The sequence below is a fragment of the Ailuropoda melanoleuca genome, chromosome 6 (genome assembly GCF_002007445.2).
Source record: "Ailuropoda melanoleuca isolate Jingjing chromosome 6, ASM200744v2, whole genome shotgun sequence".
NCBI lineage: Eukaryota > Metazoa > Chordata > Mammalia > Carnivora > Ursidae > Ailuropoda > Ailuropoda melanoleuca.
The window spans coordinates 62,555,250-62,570,273 of record NC_048223.1 but is presented as its reverse complement, the minus strand read 5'-3'; the positions used below and the strand labels follow the sequence as shown (position 1 = coordinate 62,570,273).

The following is a 15,024-nucleotide window of genomic DNA, read 5'->3' as shown; positions in this document are numbered from 1 at the left end:
CGATGTTCAAATCTTTTCTTTTACCTTCAATTTTTTCTTGCAGTATGCCTTCTGAAAAGTCTGAAGCCAATGCGGCCAATTTACTCAAACCAAGAAGGGTTTTTTTCTTTGCAAAGTAATGAGTTTCCATGTTTGCCAAACCCAGAAGTGTTGCATGGGCCTACAATAAACAAAATATGAAAAATGGTAAGATCCTGAGTACTAATTCAAGTTGAAATAAAAGTTAAGTACAACCCCAAATTGATTCCCCCTTAACTGATACCAATGAAAGATCAGGTCAATACCAGCAAATCTAAAACTGACTGGTACTATATAACGAGAGTAATTACTCAATAACATAACAACCAGCCACACTAATTATTGGGAAAAGAAACACGTATAAAACATTTGTTCTATAACAATTATATGCTTACTTCAACAACTTGTCAAGAACAAACTTTAAAATTAATTCGTGTACTGTTTTTACTCATAATTTGAACATTTTTAAGAAGATATTCGTTACTCGGGGCGCCTGGGTGGCTCAGTCGTTAAGTGTCTGCCTTCCGCTCAGGGCTTGATCCCAGCGTTCTGGGATTGAGCCCCACATCAGGCTCCTCCACTGGGAGCCTGCTTCTTCCTCTCCCACTCCCCCTGCCTGTGTTCCCTCTCTCACTGGCTGTCTCTCTCTGTCAAATAAATAAATAAAATCTTAAAAAAAAAAAAAAGAAAAGAATAAAGAAAATACTCGTTACAAAAAAAGGCTATCGACTGTTATTTACACATAAATAAAATTTCTGTGTTTTACTTTACTGTAATAGTAGTCAAACTACAAAAGGTATTTTTTTTTTTTTACCGAGACATTAAAAGTAATGACAATGCCATCATAAATTAAAAAAACACTTTATTCAGGGGCGCCAGCGTGGCATAGCAGTTAAGCGTCTGCCTTCGGCTCAGGGCGTGATTCCAGCATTATGCGATCGAGCCCCACATCAGGCTCCTCCGCTATAAGCCTGCTTCTTCCTCTCCCACTCCCCCTGCTTGTGTTCCCTCTCTCGCTGGCTGTCTCTATCTCTGTCAAATAAATAAACAAAATCTTTAAAAAAAAAAAAAAACACTTTATTCAAATTATGTCAGAATAGGAGATACATATTTAAAATAATCTCTAAATAGTATTTTAACCACTAAACTAAACTAAACAAGTAAAAACCTGCCTAAATCTGCTCCAAGTAACTCAATCCTTCTTACCTTTTCTAATTCTTGGCTGTTTATTTCATGTAACCAGCTGAGATGTTCATGAGCCTGCAAAAAATTTGCCAACTCTCCATGCTGAGAAACAGGCTGAGATAGTAATTTGCCTCGCTTTCCTTTCTCCATATACCAACGGAAAAGAAAGTCTGAAAAATTCTACAAATAACAGGGCAAAGAATCCAATAATATTTAGTAATACAATTTTAAAAAGTACATTTCTGATAATAAAATATTAATTTTTTTCAAAGGTCTTAGATTGCAGAACAGAAATCTTTAAACACTTATTTTCTATATGTAGGGTCCTAAAAAAACCTTAGTTACCTCATTTAATAAATGAGGAATTCAGATTCAGAGAGGGGATCTTGCTCAAGATCACGTAAACCTTAGATGTGCATGGTGTGGTGTGGTAGCCATTAGCTACATGTAGCTGTTTAAACTTAATTAAAATTTTAAAATTCAGTTTCTCAGTCACACTAGCCACATTTCAAGTGTTCAATGGCCCTATGTCCTATCTTAGACAGAATATATGAGCAAGATCTCCAATCTCACAGAAAGTTCTATGTGACAGTGCAGAATGAAAGAGTCTCAAGGGTTGAATTCTGTACCAGAAGGCCATGCAGGCTGGCATGATAAATAGGAACCTAGAGAGGCCCTCAATGCCTAGCTGGTTTTTCCCACCAGATGTTTGCTGAATGCTGGGGTAGTATGGAAGGCTAGTGTGGAAAGAAGACTAAAATGTCCTACAGTCACACAGTATGTAAGAGATGTTTCCACTAAAGAGGGAATTCTGCAATGAACACACCAGTCCCACAACACTTCAAAACCAGAAAATGAAATGAACGTAACAAAAGCTGCAACCGAGTCTTGACCCACCTCTATTCTTGATGAACTGAGTGACCTGCCTCTCACCCTATCTGCCTCCCCAGGGAAAAATAAATTCATTTCCATCTTTATACACAATATCTAAACAAAAAAATTACAAGACCTAAAAAGCAGAAAAATATGACTAGTAAGTAGACAAGAGAACAAGACCAGAGAATGATCAGATTTTGGAGGTAGCACATAAGGATTTTTAAATAACTAGTAAACATATTAAAGAAATTAAAAGAATGCAAAAATGGATGGAAAATGTCAACAAAGGACTAGAATCCACAAAAAAAGAATAAAAATCATGATGGGCGCAGAAGTATTTACTGTAGCACTACTGTGAAATGCTAAATAAGCCGTGTCCAACAATCAGGCCCTGGTCAAATAAGGTAAGTTATACCCAGTTCATGATATACCATAACACCATCAAAACGTTGTGAAATACTTAATGATAAGGACAATATTTGTGATCTATTAAGAGAAATAAGCAATTGGCAAAACATGTTTGTCTATAATAGTTAAGAGTGAAAAGACTAGAACAATATAAACCAAATGTTAAAAAGGGTTCTTTGGGTGGTGAAATTGTGAGTGACTTTTAAAATTTTCTGGTTTATAGAGGTTTTCTGAATTTTATACAATGTCTCTTTTATAGTAGGAAAAAAATCAGCTTTTACATGAAGATCAACTGACTGAATAAAGTGGCTTTAAGAAGCAACTAAAATTCATCTACAGAGTATCATAATGAGAACTTTTAAAAAAAAATAAACATGATGTCAACCAAGGAAAGCATAATCTTCGGTGTATGGAAAGCTGAGCTCTCCGAAAGTTGCAGCATCCTCTGCTCCCAAGATCTTTTCTCAAAGTTTTAAAACTCTCCTAATATTCGTCTACCTAAGTACTTTAAATTCTAACTGGAAATAGCAGAATAGAAATGAATGTTTTAACACATTCTTCAAAGGTCAAAGAATCTTTCAATAATATTTGGAATCGTCTGCCAATTTACAAAGAAACATAATACACAAATTAGTGTCTAAGTTAACTGCAAAAAGATTGTACATCATCTTCCTAAAAACCCAGGTAAGATTTGAAATGGTAAAACCTCACTACAGATTGACCATCTACGGCCCCAATGTTCGTTACCTGATCTGCAAATTGGGTCATGTAGCGCTGCAGTCGTGTCTGGTTGTCAGTCTGCTCACACATCTGTACTAAGATATCAAAGTCACAGTACTTTTCTGCTAATGAAGCAGCCCACGGGTACTGGCCTAGTGTGACTGTAAAAATGAGAACAGATGGGGAAAAAAATCCTGTTAGTGAAAACTTAATATGTGATAAAAAATATTACCTGAAATTTTACCTTTAACTCATACTATACTCTAAAAATAATAAATGGAATAAATGGAATAATAATAAATGGAACAGTTATTGACATTAGTTTCATAATCCACATAAATTCATTAAAGAGGCAAATTTAATCCACTGCTTGTTCCTGCTACCTATGAGGCTCCCTTCCTACGTGTACAAGCCCTGCCTCCTCATCCTAGCTATGAAAAGAACCTGCCCTTTGCTGAACATAGTCACACTCTCCAGCCCTCATTGTGCTCTACTGGGCAGACTAGTTATTCGTGTCAAGGTCTCAGATGACAAGCTCTTGGAGGGCAGTCTCCATTTGTCGCCAATTTATTCATTTTCAAATCCTCTTCAGCATGGTACTCTTACCTGGGAAGTTTTGAAAACAAGGTTGAACAAATGAACCCAGAAAGCTGTACATACATGCTTTAAGTTCTTGGTTATGGTTGGATGAATGAGAGTACACTGAATATGCGGCATTAACGATCTGACTCCTTCATCCGTTCTGCAAATTCAAAGACCCATGGCCCTTCCTAAATACCATGTACTTACGAAGCGGAGATAAGAGATCTGATCTTTTCTGTAGGTATTCCATTTCCAGACTGTTATATCTTTCTTGATCACCAGATCGGTCCAAAGACTTCAGCTGGGAAACATAACCATCCAGGAAGCAATCAATCAGTGCTACCAGCTGCTCTGTCAGAATGTTTCGGAGGTTGCTGTCTGCCTGAGGATAAACCACTTTCAGGACAATCCCATGCTGGCGTTCTATGACTGTTCGGATGCCTGAAGGACCACTTGTTGCTGTGAAATCACACAAAGTATTACAGTAAATAAGGGTTCTATCCTGGCTAAGGGAAAGACCAACTGCCTAAAAACTATCACCTCACTGCTGCTGGAAAAATCGATCAAATAGGGTTTCAGCTGATACCTCTCTCTCCTGCTCAAATCCCATCTTCTCTATGGGAGACTTCCTCAACAAAGCCAGGTAAACATGATCCTTCTTCCTTCTAAATCCCTTTAATGCTGCTCCATTTACTTTTTTGTATTAAATCAACACTAAATACAGTCAACACCTCCAGAGCCAGGACCTGATTCTTTGAATAACTACATGCCCTAAAATCTAGCAGACACAGGGCACCTGGCTGGCTCAGTCACTATAGCATGCGACTCTTGACCCTGGGGTCATAAGTTCCAGCCTGTCGTTGGGGTAGCGATTACTTAAAAAATAAACAAAATCTACTGGACACATAATAAGTACTAGTGAAATATGTTATAGAGAGGTCTATAAATTATTCAAGGGAATAAAGCAATTTTCACAAGAATTGCTCATTCTGGAGACGGCCCTTATTTTTCATTTCACTTTTAAACCTACACTAATGGAGTAATACAGCTTCCAAAAATGGGTCATTAGGAATTTATTTTGAATTACTGCTAATAATAAATCAGTATATTTGGACTCAGAGATTGCAATCTCACCTGTCCAAGGAACATATTCAGGTTCTTGTTCTACTGGTTCTTCTCTTCGATACAAGGAGTTTCTATTTTGTCGATAATGACTAGCAGCTTGTAGCATGTCCTGGAAAAAAATGTGTTAGCACGTGCAGAAAGCGATGAATCCCAGTATTTTTAAAGGTAATTTGAAACATTAATTAGTCTATTAATACTAAAAAAATACTCAGCACAGGTCTGAAGAACCTGGTTTTGGTTCTTTCTGCATTTGAAATTTAACTTCAATTTTGGAAAACTGTAGTAACCAAAGTAGGAAAACCACTGCTATAAAGACCATTAGCTAAGATTAAATGGAATGAATATTTTAATCAGTAATATAAACAGTAAGCTTTTGGGTGGTTTACTTAGACAGCTAGTATAGCATTAATACATTTGCAATGATATATATATATATATATATATCCTTCTTCAAATAAAAGATTTATTTTACCAAACAGAACTCAGGATCATAGAAACTTAATACACACAAGGCAAACATTCAAAATGTTTGGCTGATTAATAAAATGACCGGTATTTTTCTATTTTGGAATTAAATGCTAAACACTTATAAATTATTGGCAATACAGAGTAGGAATATGGAGACCACTTTCTCTTCTATCCACACTCTGGCCTTTGATTTGCTGAAATGTTCACCATAGTTCTGTACCTTGAGAATACTGTTCACATTGATGACCACCTCAGCCCATTCAACGGATTCCAACGATGTATCCTTTAAGACCTGCTCCTCATGCTCCAATAGGCACTCACAGACAGTGTCTACCTGGGACACCTGGGGAAGTACCGAGAAACAATACTTACAAAAACATTATGGTGATGGGTAATAATTACAACCGCCCAGAATCTACTCAAGGGGCTTTTCTCATCAAGGAATACCCTCGGCTCATTAGCCACAATAAAACAGCTGATGGTATAAATAAATTTAAAAGTAAGTAGAAAGTGGGGCGCCTGAGTGGCTCAGTCGTTAAGCGTCTGCCTTTGGCTCAGGGCATGATCCCAGAGTCCCGGGATTGAGCCCCGTATCGGGCTCCTCCGCTGGGATCCTGCTTCTTGCTCTCCCTCTGCCACTCCCCCTGCTTGTGCGCTCTCTCTGTCAAATAAAATCTAAAAAAAAAAAAAAATTATATATATACATAAAAGCAAATAAAATGTCAAAACACTTGCTAAACACCTTCACCACATGAGTTATATACTCAGTGGTTTCAAATCCTATTCGTATGGTGAGCCAACAGTCAGTCCCTTAAGCAGTTAACTCCATGGAACCCTAGGATTCAGAACTATACCTCAAAGGAAACTTAAGACCAGTAAATGTCATGAGGAATTAAGATAAAAGGTGATGTAAATAGTCTTTAACGTTACCATTTTCCATATGGAGCGTTCTTTTGAAGAACCAATCACATTTTGGGTTTTGTTCTATCATATTCCTAAGGTACTACTCATGAATTATGTAACCAGCTGATTAATTTTCAGATCTTTTTTTTTTCCCAGTTAACTAGAAAATGCAGGTATACTGAATTACCTAGTATGCTTTCCACTTTGATCCAGATGCAGAAAAAGGAACCAGACTCTTATTCAATTCTTTCAAATAATTTGTTAATAACTTTTTTAAAATATTTGCTTTGCCATGTAAAATTATGTATGAACAAAGATCAAAAAAGAACACAAAAGTTACAACAGTTTGATTGTGAAAGGAATCCGTATACTTTAAGGACCCTACCATCTTCCCTTCAGACCCCAACAGCCTCTCAAACCTGAGGCCTTGAGAGGCTTACAGCCCCTCATTTCCAAACTCCTTTTCTCAAATATATCGAAACCTACTAACTCTCCTTACAGTACTCCAATCCTTCCACTCAAAAAGCCAGATGGTTCTTACAGACTTGCTCAAAATCTCAGAATTATCAATGAGGTAGTCATCACCTATCCACCCCATTGTCCCCAATCCATACACTCTTCTCCCCACGATTCTACCCTCCACCATGTACTTCACTGACTTAGACCCTAAGGATGCATTCTTCACTATTCCCATCTCCCCAGAATCCCAAGACCTTTTCACCTTTACCTGGACTGACCCCAACACCTGACACTCCCAACAGTTAACTTGGACAGTTCTCCTGCAGGGTTATAGGGACAGACCTCACCTCTTCGGACAAGCTCTGGCATCAGATATCTCTAACCTCTCCCTCCCCAATAGTACTCTTATCCAGCATGTAGGTGACCTTCTCCTCTGTAGCCCTTCTTTGCCCACTTCTATTTCTGACACCATCACTCTCCTCCCCTTCTTAAACAACAAAGAGTTGGGGCCAAGTGCAGACACCTGTGAGTTTTGTTTGTAAGCTTGGCTGGGGGTGGGGGAGTAGGGGCTTTGCATAGATTCCTTTCAGATTGGTTAAATCATGAAATTTGAGATGAACTGTTTTTCTTTCATTCAGATTTTGGGCATATTTCCTAAATTAAAAAAACAAAATAAAACAAAAAAGTGCTTTGCCATACATTCCTTAGAAAATAACCCAAATATATAAAAACAAGGCATTCTTAGAACTAAATACATTTATGGAATCAACAAAAAACCTGAACATAGTTCAGGGTCCTAAATTGTTTTTAGGTTACAGCACATGAAACACAGCTGACCCTTAAACAACACAGGTTTAAACTGCATGGGTCCACTGATGCACAGATTTTTTTTGATAAATACAGTACAGTACTGCAATTCAGTACTGTGAATTTATTTTCTCTTCCTTATGTAAATTTTAACATTTCCTTTACTTTACTATAAGAATACCATATGTAATACATACAACATACAAAATGTGTGTTAATTCGACTATTGGTAAGGCTTCTGGTCAAGAGTAAGCTATTAGTAGTTCACTTTTTGGAGAGTCAGAAGTTACACAAAGATTTTCCACTGTGCAAGGGCTGGCATGTTGTTCGAGGGTCAACTGTATTAAGAAGAAAAAAAGACTTCTTGGCATAGCCTGTTAGACGCTAGATTATAGCTAGACTGTAGAAGGAAGGAAATAAAAATGAGACTCACCAAATAGAGTTAAAAGTTCCCCAAATGTAAAAAAAACAATTCCAAATTGCAGAGCTGGGGGAAGAGCTAACACCAGTTATTGTCACAATCTTTACAGGGAGGGAGTCAAATTTCCCCTGCCCCTTCACAAGGTTATAAGAAGTCTCACAAGAATAAGAGCTGCAGGCTATTACCACAATGGTCAGTTGCCACCAGCTGGCCAGCATCTTAATCTTTTCTCCCACTGAAGTTTACAGCAGGTTTTTCTTTCCCTTTGAAAATAAACCTGATTTTAAAAGCAAGGTAGATAGTAGGATAATAGCAGGTAGCTGAGCAGAGTTTAGTGAAGGGACGGTGTACGGTGGTGCTGGCAAGGATCAGGGGATCTACCGAGGAAGGTGCAGCATCCAGGGCTAGCAACAGGGGAGCCACTATTAAACCCAGGCGTGAAGGGGCACGGGGCAGAAGCAGTTACTGGAAACGTGGAGAGCAGCCAGTGAAAAGCCGCTGTCTCTGAGAGAAGGCACAGCAAACTGCAGTGGAAGCAGGAAAGGAATGAAGCTGGGGGAATAACAGACAGAACAAATAATAATAGATAACCACTCCCGACCAGACAGTGCCTCACTGTTATCAAAGACAACAGGAGGGCAAAGGAACCCACTGACGAGATGCCATCTGGGGCAGTGTCAAAAGTGGATTTGGAGAGGCAAAAGGAAAACATCCAGCAGACAGTAGAAAAGACTTAGTCAATTTTGCAAGCTCTAATTTATAGAGAATGTGATAAATAAATATGGAGTCCTATTTAAATTTCAATGAGATTTTTTTTTTGTCCTCAATATTTTCCCTGTTCGAGGCATAATCAGCAAATGGCATAGCTCTATGAAGCCGCATTAAAGGCAAAAGAACTCCTCTTACTTCTCTAAAAAAGACGTCCGCGGGAGTCAGGTTGGATGGGATTTCACAGTCCCTTTTGTTTAAAGCAATCATTATTGCTGTGTTCACCAGGTCAGAGAGCCTTGAGTGGTAGTTCTTGAGGACAATGGCGGCTGATAACTTTTCGGCATGCTCACAGAGCAACAGTCGAGTTGCCATAGGCATCCCTCTTACTGCAAAAGTGCCAAGACGTCCAAATAAGCCAACCTGGTAAAAATACAAACACACGTTCTTAGAAAGCATTTACAGCAACACACGAAATAATGCAGGCTTATCTCCACCAGAAGCACAATGGGTACAGAGCCATTGGCCTTAGCTGTCCCCAAGAAAGTACCTCGGCTATCTTCTCCTTTCCACTCTTTTAAACACACACACACACACACACACACACTCTCTCTCTCTTCAGCCAGGGCCATTAGCACCTGTAAGAGAGTATAGATGTTCCTCATCTGAGATTAGGGTCATTCCACTACTCTATCTTGTTTCTCATTATTTATGGTTATCAGAAGCAAAAAATTGCTCATTTCTAACTCCCCAAGATTCTAGATCTTTGTGAACTAGACACTCAGCAGTCTCCATCTTTAGCAAATAATTTCCAGAACCTTAAAGTCATGGGAAGGGTGGGACAGCAGTACTACCTCTGATCTGCCTGATGCCCATTTCTGATGTGTTACCACTAGTTCTGGGAGTTCTTCTAAGCTTTCTCATCTGATAAAGTGTTAACATCCCTACTAGGAAGAAGCCAAGAGACACATCTAAATACTGAATACTCTTCCACATTTTATTACTCAGTGACTTCATTTTTGTATGTTGAGGTTTATCTTAAATAAAGTACACAGAAAACAAAAATAATGCCCCACATCCCCAGAGAAGTCCTACTGAATGGGCGAAAAACACACATGGTTAGAAAACTTTTTTTTCTGGGGTGCCTGGGTGGCACAGCGGTTGAGCGTCTGCCTTCGGCTCAGGGCGTGATCCCGGCGTTATGGGATCGAGCCCCACATCAGGCTCCTCCGCTATGAGCCTGCTTCTTCCTCTCCCATTCCCCCTGCTTGTGTTCCCTCTCTCGCTGGCTGTCTCTATCTCTGTCAAAGGAAGGAAGGAAGGAAGGAAGGGAGGGAGGGAGGGAGAGAGAGAGGGAGAGAGAGAGAGAGAGAGAGAGAGAGAGAGAGAGAAAGAAAGAAAGAAAGAAAGAAAGAAAGAAAGAAAGAAAAGAAAACTTTTTTTCTGAATTAGATTTATTTTATTACAATGAGCTTAAGAAAACAATGAGGAATTTACATTTTGCTAAATGGGCTAAAATGGTTTTCTGTAAATCCCCCCTGAGGTTAGTCACAGTCTTCTCCTTTCTTCTTTTTTTTAAAAGTATAAAGATAGCCCTACAGTCTGTAAATGGAAAGCCACAGGGGAAGGCTGCTTCCCATACAATAGACATCACAATCATTGAGGAACATCAGCAGTCAAGACAGGAGGAACAAGAAGTAACTATAGTGAAAAGCCAAAACAACTTGTGTCTTGGAAGTCTGATTTACAAGTGCATGTCAAGAACAAAAATTGCAACATCAGCCAATTAAAAACAAAAGATAAAAGATGATTCATGGGTCTTTTTCCTTTTTCTCTGTACCAAAACGCTCTTTCATTTTTTCTAAATGAGAAGAGACTTTTTCTTTCTTTCTTTTTTTTTTTTTTTTTAAGGATTTTACTTATTTATCTAACAGAGAGAGAGAGAACACCAAGCAGGGGGAGTGGCAGGCAGAGGGAGAAGGAGAAGCAGGCTTCCCTGCCAAGTGGACAGCCCGACATGGGGCTCAATCCCAGGAACCTGGGATCATGACGTGAACAAAGGGAGACGCTTAAGTGACTGAGCCACCCAGGTGCCCCGAGAAGATTGCTTCTACACTGCGACCTGACCTGAAAATGCTGTGTGCCCCGGGTGCTGCTGACTAGCACTGTGAGCAGAGAATCTGGACAATAAGAGGATGAACAAGACCTCTCTTGGCTGGAGAACCATTTCTTGCCACTTTGCTGCTGAATTCACTTGTGAAACTGCTCAAAGAAAAGCTGCACCCTGACTTCTGAGACTCTAAAGACTATCAACTAAAAGGACAGCACACGTGTACCCTTCCTTCAGAGAATACAACCAAAAGAGAGTGTGGGTCTGATAAGCTGGGGCCAGAATGAAGGATAATACCATAGGTCGGACCACAAGGCTCTCAGGAACATCCTCTATCCCAAATGAACAGCAAAGCCAGGCAAGAGGGTGTGAAGCTCTGACCCATGAAACTGAACAATACAGAACATTTAACAAAGGCATCTCGCCCCAATACGCCACTCCCTTAAGGCTCAACCAACAGTGCAGGGCTTGCCTGGCATAATGTGGACACAGAACCCTCAGGTGAACTTGGTCTGCCGCCTTTGATTACCCATGTTGCAAAGAGAACTGGAACACTGTCAGACTCCTGGCATTATTTCACTCACACTGGTCCCTTTATTTTTTTTATTTTTTTANCAATACAGAACATTTAACAAAGGCATCTCGCCCCAATACGCCACTCCCTTAAGGCTCAACCAACAGTGCAGGGCTTGCCTGGCATAATGTGGACACAGAACCCTCAGGTGAACTTGGTCTGCCGCCTTTGATTACCCATGTTGCAAAGAGAACTGGAACACTGTCAGACTCCTGGCATTATTTCACTCACACTGGTCCCTTTAAAGTCTTCTTTCCTCAAGCCAGACCCCCAAGANTCCCATAACGCCGGGATCACTCCCTGAGCCGAAGGCAGACGCTTAACCGCTGTGCCACCCAGGCGCCCCAACACACTGGTCCCTTTAAAGTCTTCTTTCCTCAAGCCAGACCCCCAAGAGGCCCTATATGCAGTGAGGGTCTAGATCCATGATCCATGTGTCAATCTGTAGTTAGAGCAGGAGGACTTAAACCTGATGAATTCTACTTTGTAAAACAGCAGCCATCAGTGAGTAGGGGGTATAAAGAGGCTTCTGTGAAGGGGAAGACTGAATTGGGATGTGCAAGAAGGCAGGATCTGAAGGCCTATGCCTAGCAGCCTACAGGGGTGACTCGGGCACTAAGCTCACAGCCAGCCCTGACTAATGCTGGCATGGGGGTGTAGAGGGGGCATCCACTCAGTGTTTAAACAGTCCTCGAATAGAGGGGGCTAGACCTCTGTGACACTCTTAAAGCTCAAGCTACATGCTACCTTTGCAAAAGACAGGTGTGATTCTTGTCTGCTCAAGTGCAAGGTCTGCTTTCTTAATTCCTTTGATGATAAAGCAACACCCTGGGAAAAAAGAACCTTGGAAAATTGTGGGAAAAAACACATGGGCTTTCCCAGTGCTAGCTGCCTGTTTTGGGGTATTAGTTACCACCTTTCACTACTCTGAGAGCTACAATGCAGGCTACTTAGCTAGGGCTGTCTGAAAAGAGTCTTGCTTTTCCTTCACAGAACACAAGAAAAAGGGAGCACTGACCAAGATTGTGGTAGGTCACCATTCTAGAAATCTCTCCACCATACTGTCCATGGCAAAGACGGAAAGCCTGGCTTGCACATGGTTAGAAAACTTAATAGTATGGACAGGTAAAAGTCCCCAGCCCGTTCCCTACTGGAGCTGCAGTTAAATTTCCCTGCTATCTTTATATACTTTTGTGGCATTCATATGCTAGCAGACAATTTTTTTTTAAACACAAAGGAATCACACTATATATATTGTTCTGTACCTTGTTCTGATAGCATCTTACTTTTTCACAACACATTTACATATTCATTTTTTTTTTTACTCATTTTTATTTTTTATTTTTTTTTTAAAGATTTTATTTATTTATTTGACAGAGATAGAGACAGCCAGCGAGAGAGGGAACACAAGCAGGGGGAGTGGGAGAGGAAGAAGCAGGCTCACAGCAGAGGAGCCTGACGTGGGGCTTGATCCCATAACGCCGGGATCACGCCCTGAGCCGAAGGCAGACGCATAACCGCTGTGCCACCCAGGAGCCCCTTTTTACTCATTTTTAATGACCATGGAATAGGTCACTGAATCAATGTGTCTTAATTTATTCAACCTGTTCACTGGTTATTTTAAAATAAGAGTTGCATTGTCTTTTCTGATTTGAATTCTATTGCTGGTTCCCTCACCAATACTGTAAATGTAGTTTTTACATGAGGGAATTCTGCTTGTCTGCTTTTACTCACCTCAGTGAAGTAGCACTGCCAACGAAGTGATGTCTACATATTAACATCACTCGAGCCACATAACAAAGAGGAGCACAGTAGCTCCCTGCTTCTAAGCTGCTCCGTACTATGTGTGAGGACATACGCTTCCCTCACTGCCAGAAAACTAGAGGCAAAGGTATTGTCCTGAGGCCGTGATATTAATTCTCATCTCCTTTAGCAAGAGATATGACTTGTTGGCACCAAGTCTGGCTTGAGGAGGAGAGCCTCATATTCAGAAGTATTTCTTTATGCGGCGCCTGGGTGGCTCAGTTATTAAGCATCTGCCTTCAGCTCAGGGCGTGATCCCAGGGTCTTGGGATCGAGCCCCGCATCGGGCTCCCTGCTCTGCTAGGAGCCTGCTTCTTCCTCTCCCACTCCCCCTGCTTGTGTTCCCTCTCTCGCTAGCAATCTCTCTCTCTCTGTCAAATCAATAAATCAATAAATAAAATCTTAAAAAAAAAAAAGAAGTATTTCCTTAGGGACACCTGGGTGGCTCAGTCAGTTAAGCGTCTGCCTTCAGCTTGGGTCATGATCCCAGGGTACTGGGACCGAGTCCCGCATCAGGCTCCTTGCTGAGCAGGGAGCCTGCCTCTCCTTCTGCCTGCTTGTGCTCTCTGACAAATAAATAAAATCTTTAAAAAAAAAATACTTCCTTAGATAAAAGAATCTGGTTATACAATTATTTACATTAATGGCTCTCTCACCCTCTGATAAATTAGTGTGTTCTTCGTGTGGCATACTAAGGCATGAACTCCTTCCATTCTGGTATGAACACCCTTCTGCAACTTGATTTTGGCACTCCTCCCATCAAGAGGTAGAATCCATTTCTCAATCCTTTTCATCTGGGCTGGTCTGGTGACTTGCTCTGACCAATGTCACCCTGGTGAAAGTAACATTTTGTGACATCTATCTAAGGTAAGACCTGAGAAAGACTATAGCTTCTAAGTTCATCCCCATGAAGGGCTGCCTTGAGACCACAGGAAGCCAGTCCAGCCTACAGGAGGATTAGAGACTAAGTGGAGGAGAAGAACCATGTGGCCCAGCTGACGGCCTTACAACAAATGTCAGGCAAGAGAAGCCTGGGGACCTTCTAGCTCAGCCTACCTTAAATGCAATTCAAGGAGTGGTCCCAGCTGAAAGCCACAGAAAAACCATCCTTGTACCCAAAAGAAATGTTTTAATCTACCACACTTTGGGGTGGTTTGGTAGGTATTAATAGTTAACTGATACACTTGACTAAATAAACAATTACATCCAAGAAAATGTTGTGTTTTCCCCCCATTATTCTGTAGTCTACCTAAACCACTTAAAAAAAAAAAAAAAAGGACAGAGACTTGAATGATTGGAGAGCCCTTGCCAAGATAATAAAAGTAGTTAAGAGCCAAACCATGCATTACAACTGAAGCAGAATGTGGAATTAAGAACAATCAAGGTATTTCTGGAATCATCTAGAATTGCACTGTCCGATAAGGTAGCCGCTATCCACCAAGGTGATGATTTAAATTTAAGTTAATTAAAATAAATTAAAAACAAATATAGTTCCTCAGTCATACCAGCCACATTCTAAGTGCTCAGCAGCTGCCTGTGACTAGTGGCTACTGAATAACACAAATCTAGAACATTCCCATCACCACAGAAAGTTCTAATAGACAGCATCGGAATGTTTAATAGGAAGGCATTATCGATTTTGGAAAAAGCAAGCAAAAGTGGGATGAAATGCATTCATTTGGATATATAATATGCCTGCAAGCCACTACTGATCAATGAGGCAGAGATGGGTGATTCTGTGTAACAATTCGGTCTAGCAGCCAAAACATGTTCTAATTTTAGGCCCAATATAAAATGGGGATACTCCATTAAAAAAAAAAACAAAAACACACAAACTTAAAAAAAGGAATTGATTCT

At 40.3% G+C, this 15,024-nt stretch overlaps 1 protein-coding gene across 1 annotated transcript in view; it reads right to left on the bottom strand.

The window, feature by feature from the left end:
• NUP133 (nucleoporin 133) overlaps positions 1-15,024 on the bottom strand; it is a 59,329-nt gene that overhangs the window by 12,186 nt on the left and 32,119 nt on the right. Inside the window, exons 15-21 of the mRNA XM_002921544.4 lie at positions 8,879-9,103; positions 5,603-5,725; positions 4,924-5,023; positions 3,997-4,248; positions 3,235-3,368; positions 1,225-1,383; positions 25-160 (exon numbers count right to left, since the gene is read on the bottom strand). Coding sequence (XP_002921590.2) covers positions 25-160; positions 1,225-1,383; positions 3,235-3,368; positions 3,997-4,248; positions 4,924-5,023; positions 5,603-5,725; positions 8,879-9,103 — 1,129 coding nt within the window. The remainder of the gene's footprint in view (positions 1-24; positions 161-1,224; positions 1,384-3,234; positions 3,369-3,996; positions 4,249-4,923; positions 5,024-5,602; positions 5,726-8,878; positions 9,104-15,024) is intronic.